The sequence below is a fragment of the Scardinius erythrophthalmus genome (genome assembly GCF_964197995.2).
Source record: "Scardinius erythrophthalmus genome assembly, chromosome: 3".
Taxonomy (NCBI): Eukaryota; Metazoa; Chordata; class Actinopteri; order Cypriniformes; family Leuciscidae; genus Scardinius; species Scardinius erythrophthalmus.
This window is the reverse complement of record NC_138223.1, coordinates 34,721,658-34,728,690: the sequence shown is the minus strand read 5'-3', so window position 1 is coordinate 34,728,690 and position 7,033 is coordinate 34,721,658. Positions and strand designations below refer to the sequence as shown.

The 7,033-nt window shown below is 34.6% G+C and overlaps 1 protein-coding gene across 1 annotated transcript in view; it reads right to left on the bottom strand.

Annotated features, from left to right (window-relative positions):
- Positions 1 to 2,559: 2,559 nt before the first annotated feature.
- The window catches only part of LOC308687872 (uncharacterized protein), a gene marked incomplete at its 3' end in the record, with an annotated part of 5,599 nt that continues 1,125 nt past the window's right edge, over positions 2,560 to 7,033 (bottom strand). The window contains exon 4 of the mRNA XM_081360699.1: positions 2,560 to 2,564. Within this exon, the coding sequence (XP_081216825.1) occupies positions 2,560 to 2,564 (5 nt within the window). The remainder of the gene's footprint in view (positions 2,565 to 7,033) is intronic.

The window sequence follows — 7,033 nt, the reverse complement described above, 5'->3', positions numbered from 1 at the left end:
GAGCTCCACTCGCCCCGTAAGTCTGCAGCCAGACCCTATTGCAATTTTTGAATTTAAATTCATCACGAGCGGGATTTGACATTTACGGTCGCTGCTGAGAATGGAGATGGAGATCGCTGGATGTGGATGAAGGGCTGAATTTGGATCTGTTTCTTGCTTGCGTATGGATTATAAAGATTTGGATTACATCTAACGTTACGTTAGCTAATAAAAATTATGTATTTTGTTAATTTATTGTGTTTTGGTGTATTATGGTTCTATAGGAGAAAACGCCTTTTGTGTCTCACCGTAACGTTAAATAAACTAAATGTTACAAAATGGTTAAACGATTAAAGAAGGTATTGTTAAGGGTTTAAACTATAGTCTTGTCTGTTAATCCTCCGAAGCGAGTTTGCAGCAGGAACAGAGATTATTTCTTAAATGAGTAACTGTTATAACGTTAAACTGCATTTAATAAATGCGATTTTCTGTAAAACTTACTGTCATAAAAGGCTAAATGTATTAATTAATAATTATTGTTATTTGTTGTTTATAACTTTTGATCTTGGCCTCGGGCATTTGAAATGATGTAGACTATTGAGAGTTTTCTCATTTGGAATGCTCAATATAATTTTTTCACATAATCAGATGGTCCAGATGTGATCGTGATATCCTAGTAAATAATGGGTTGTATTATTTTTTTTTATTTAATAAAAGTGATTTTTTTCTCTCTGATGTGCTGGCCATATTGTTCTACTTCAGTCAGGTTAGGTATGCAATCTGTTGATAGGTTATAGACTTTCTACTGATATCAACTGTCTTTCAATTTAATTAGATAGTCCTAAAATATATCTACTAACACTTAGTGGATAATGTCTATTAATAGTCAACTGATCATAAACAATATATTAATCTGTTGATAGGTTATAGACTTTCTACTGATATAAACTCTTTTTCACTTTAATTAGATAGTCCTAAAATATATCTACTAACGCTTAGTTGAGAATGTCTATTAATAGTCTACTGATCATAAACAATTTCTTTGTTGACAAGCAACAAATAAGCAACTACATGTAATCTTTAGTTGACTATCAACAGATTATCTACAAATGGTTAAAACATTTTTAAAAACAGTTTAAATCAGCTAAAATAATCATTAATTTGATGCACATGAGACCCCTTGAGTAGGATATACAGTATCATATACTTCATATGCTGACATGACTGTTGACATTTAACTGACAGATTGATCTTGAGTTGTTGGTACTCAATCTACAGAAAGTTGGTTGACAATTGAAAGTTAGTCGACAATTGGTTAATAACCTGTTGCAAAATAACATTGACAGTCAACAGGCACTTTTTCGTAAAATCTGTAGATTAACACTTGAATTGTACCTTATAGTCTATAGGCAGTCAGTTGAACGTATGTTACTTGTCTGTTGAAACAGTGTTGTTGAATGTCAACTGATGCACTTTTGACAAGCTACTGAATGGCTACTAATAACTAGTAAAGTCTCAACAAACGGACTATCAAAATAAAGTGTTACCCCACAGCCTACCTGAGTATTGTTGCTGACCACGTCCATCCCTTTATGACCAGTGTACCATCTTCTGATGGCTACTCCAGCAGGATAAAGCACCAAATACATTTTGAGAAATGTCAGCAGCCAGATTTCATTAGCAGCAGTTGTTGAGATCATGTGAGGGGGGTGGAGGGGGCAGTAGAAATTAGTGAACGGATAGAGAATGGAGTGGACAGATGGAACAGTTCATGTTTTAAGCTGTAAAAGAGTGAGGTCTGTGCTGTAACTGTATGAAACAGATGCTCTTAGTGGTATTAAAACTCCATATATGCGTCACTAGCAGCTTGCAGCTACTCTGGGACAAAGGGAATGAGGGAACAAGCTGTTTTGAGTGTAGGCTATGTGTTCACTATCTCATTGTCATAAAAATATTGTCATGCTTAGCAAAAACGCACATTCATAATATCTTATTCTTTACATTGGGGTAGCTACCCTTACGAAAATGAAGTTTATTCAAATGTGCTATTATACTTCCTTTAAACTAAAAATAAGAAAGTATTTCAGTCTTTTTATGTACTTCTCAAAAATATACATATTGCACTTGATTTATACTGACAGAAAAGTCTAAGTATATTTGGCCTACTTGTACTCAATCCTTTGATCGAGATATACTTGTGTAATTGCAACGTGATCTCATGAGAATACGTGTGTATTTTTACGTAAAGTGTAATTCTACCATACGTACATTTACTTACGTTTTATACACACAGAAACGTATAATACTGACGTATTTACAGCTCTAAAACGTAAAATATTTACGTATAAACAGCAAAAAAACGTAAATTAATTACGTATGAACAACTCTACCGACGTACATATTTGTACGTATTCTTATTTATGCATATTAAAATCATGGCATTAATGTTTTGACTCTTTTGCATTCAAATGTCTTATCAATTACGTTTTCAGTCGCATTTATTATTATTAAATGCAGTTTACTCAAGAAATAGGCTAATAGCTCTGTTCGTGCCTTCTGCTGCAAACTCGTTTCGGAGGATTAGCCTACATGCACACAAGAATACACTTTAAAACCTTAAAAATACATTATTTAATCGTTTAACCATTTTGTAATATTTAGTTTATTTACAGTGAGACACAAAATGCGTTTTCTCCAATAGAACAATAATCAGAGCCGGACAGTAACTGAGTACATTTACTTGAGTACAGTTCTTAAGTACAATTTTGAGGGATCTGTACTTTACTCGAGTATCATTTTTGGGGAGTACTCATGACTTTACTCAAGTACATTTGAGAGGCAAATATTGTACTCTTTACTCCACTACATTTCTATCCATAACTGTGAGTACCCATTACTTCTTCTAAAAAAAAATAAAAAAAAAAGGAAAAGGAAAAAAGAAACATCTCGGAAACCCTCTCAAATGTGATTGGATTGTGCAGGCGCCACTGATTGGGACAGCCTATCAGAAATCACCTTCAGCTTTCCGCCAAAGTCAACTCCATGGTCAGATTTAGATAAGAGAAGAAACCATGGACGAAACAATGGATGAAGACGCAGCAGGTCCATCCTGGGAGCGATATTTTTTTTCCCAGGATGGTAGGGGAAGACTCATGAATATTCATTAGGGAAGTCATCCCTGATTGGTCTTAACCCCAGTGACGGGTAGGTTTAGGGGCGGGGTTATGGAGGTCATAAGACCCCCAGTGACGGGTAGGTTTAGGGTTGGGGGTACGTCATCAGACCAATCAGGGATGACTTCCCTAATGAATATTCATGAGTCTTCCACTACCATCCTGGGAAAAAAATATTGCATCCCAAGGAATGTGCCAAGCCGTGGCCCCACCTCGCCAGACTATTTCAATTTTCTGAACAAGTTAATGATAGTTTTCGCTTCAAGTGTTTGCTGTGTTTACCAATGTAAGCACTGTGGCAGTAGTAATGCAATATTTAGAAAATGTACTCTTGTACTCTTGATACTCAAGTACTTTTAAAAACAAGTACTTTAGTACTTTTACTTAAGTAGACATCTGACTGTAGTACTTTTACTTGTACTTGAGTAAAATTTAGCAAGGGGTATCTGTACTTTTACTCAAGTAATGAAGCTGTGTACTCTGTCCGCCTCTGACAATAATACACCAAAACCCAACATAAATTCACAAAAGACATCAATTTTATTAGCTTGATAATCCAAATCTTTAGAATCCATACGTTTGCAAGAAAGAGATCCAAATTCAGCCCTTTATCCAGTGAGTGATCTTCATCTCCATTTCACAGGCTATCACAGCAGCGCAGTCCGTAACCGTCAAATTCCGCGTTCGTGATGAATTCAAATTCAAAAATTGCGCCCTCAAGAAGTGTTACGACATGTTTTACGGCAGTAATATCAAACGCTCATTGGCTCTCGCCACAGATTCCGACATGCCGTATTTCAGTCGGTAAACTACATTTGAAATGGAGAAGCGCGCGCGCCTGCCCTTCACACAGAGCGAAGCCGGATTAACATTTTCTTGGATTAATAACTTAAATTCTGCTCTGTACCTCATTCAAAACTATTATACTGAAAGAGAGGACTGTGACTGCAACACATCGTCATGTGAACGACTTTTGGTACCGGTTTTGACATGTTCGCAATAAATAAATTATTGTGATTACACGTATGTTGTAATTTTTCTTCATAATTGTAGCCTATGTAGTTTTTAAGAAATGTTATGGGTAGGTTTAGGGGTAGGAGTAGGATTAGGCCTAGCTGCTAAAAAATCTTTTAATGCTATATTGTTAATAAAATTGCCATTTCCCACACATCTCTGTACGTTTTGTCCTTTTTATATTCTGGATAAAATGGGTAACGTTATGTTTAGGTTTGGGAGTGGGGTTAAGGGATCTTCCATTTATCTATAAAATGTCCGTTTTCTATCTTTGAAAATTACGTATTAATGCTACGTATTAACAATGAGACCAAGGCAGTCATGCATTTATGGATATACGTTGAATCAATACGTATTTTAAGTTGTAATACGTACATATAGATACGTATCGAACCTGAAATAACGTCCATATGATACGTAAAAGTCACTATAATACGTAAATATATATGAATTGGATCGTTTTTATTTACGTCTAAATATGTACGTTTCGTGTGTGAGATCAGGCTGGTAATTAAAGGGGGGGTGAAATGCTCATTTTCACTCAATCTCCTGTTAATCTTGAGTACCTATAGAGTAGTATTGCATCCTTCATATCTCCAAAAATTCTTTAGTTTTATTATATTTATAAAAGAAAGATAGGCTGTACCGAGTCTTTCCGGAAAAAAACGAGCGTCTGGAGGCGGGCCTTGTGGGCGAAGCTAAAGCAGTGTGCTAACTGAGCTAACAACACACAGAGACATTTGAAGCAGTTTCTTACTCACCGTCTGCGACCGTGAAACTTTATCATTGTGACTGCTCGATCCTTAAGCATAGACGATCTGCAAATCCGTCGATCTGGGCTTTGTTTATAAAACAATCATCGTCGAAATGCAGGGAACAAACAGTCTTGCACAAAAACAAACAGTCTCTGAAAAAACAAACTCCATCCACTGGTCCCTTAGCGGTGGGTTCTTTAGGAATCTGTGCAGGGTTGTCTTGCCCTGGCAACCAAAAACCCACTTCTTTGGTGACATTGACTTCCAAAAGCTGAGCAGAGCGCTTTGATGAGGTAACGTACTGCTTTCGCTCTCTTCTCTCTCTGTCTGGTCTACGAGTTCACTATCGCGGTTCACTACCGCGGAGAAGTGCCCTTAGGACCCATATAAGGAAATTCCACCCCAGCTGACGTCACGAAGACCCATACTCGAAAAAAACTTTCCGAAACTTGTGACAAACCGGAAGGACAATTTTTGGCACAGAAATACTCCTTCAAACGTACAATTAAATTTTTGAAACTTTGTCCATGTTTAGCATGGGAATCCAACTCTTTAACAGTGTAAAAAACTATGCATGAAATAGCATTTCACCCCCCCTTTAAGTATTCTACATATACTTGGCTTGTAGTTGTGTGTACTCTTTTGATTGAGTAGCCTATTAAATACTATCAACATATCATTTTACATACTTTCTTGTCTAATAAACTTACATTGTTTTAAAATATTGATTTATAAAGAAAACAAATATGTTCCTAATCCTGAGTATCAGAATATTTGTGTAGGCTAGTCCACCGGTAGAGTAAATAATAATAATAATTTGTTACATTTATATAGTGCTTTTCTTTGCACTTAAAACGCTTTACATTTTGAAGGGGGGAATCTTCTCAACCACCAATGTGCAGCATCAACCTTTATGTGACAGCAGCCATATATGTATATATACATATATATTTATATATATACACATATATACACACACACACATATATATATATATATATATATATATATATATATATATATATATATATATATATATATATATATATATATATATATATTAGGGCTGTCAAACGATTAATCGCATCCAAAATAAAAGTTTGTGTTTACATAATATACAGTGATATGCATAAGTTTAGACACCCATGCTAAAGTTGACTAAAAAGAGGAATAAAAAATCATCTTTTGGAAATTGAACTTAATGCCTTAATTTAAAAAATTAGGAAAAATCCAACCTTTAAGGACACCAATTTTCTTTGTGAATGAATAATGTATCGTAAATAAATAAATGTTCTTCCTTAAAATACAGGGTGCATAAGTTTGGACACCCCTATGTTAAATTCCCATAGAGGCAGGCAGATTTTTATTTTTAAGTATTTTTTTTAATTTTATTTTTAGGATACTATGCACACTGATAAAGTTCCCTTGGCCTTTGGAATTAAAATAGCCCCACATCATCACATAGCCTTCACCATACCTAGAGATTGGCATGGAGTACTTTCCATAAGATCATCTCTCAATGCAAATCAAACTAGCTATTAGGCTAACTGAAATAAAACCATGCCAATCTCTAGGTATGGTGAAGGCTATGTGATGATGTGGGGCTATTTTAATTCCAAAGGCCAAGGGAACTTTATCAGGATGCATAGTATCCTAACATTTTTTTTTTTTTTAAATACTTAAAAATAAAAATCTGCCTGCCTCTATGGGAATTTAACATAGGGGTGTCCAAACTTATGCACCCTGTATTTTAAGGAACATTTATTTATTTACGATACATTATTCATTCACAAAGAAAATTGGTGTCCTTAAAGGTTGGATTTTGCCAAATTTTTTAAATTAAGGCATTAAGTTCAGTTTCCAAAAGATGATTTTTTATTCCTCTTTTTAGTCAACTTTAGTATGGGTGTCTAAACTTATGCATAGCACTGTATGTGTGTGTATGGAGTATAATTATTTTCTATATATAAATACATACACATGCATATATATTTAAGAAGAATGTGTTATTTATATATAAAATATTTATATATAATATAAATTATATATAATATAAATATATATACGTCAGTATATACATGCAAATATTTCTTAAATATATACATGCATGCG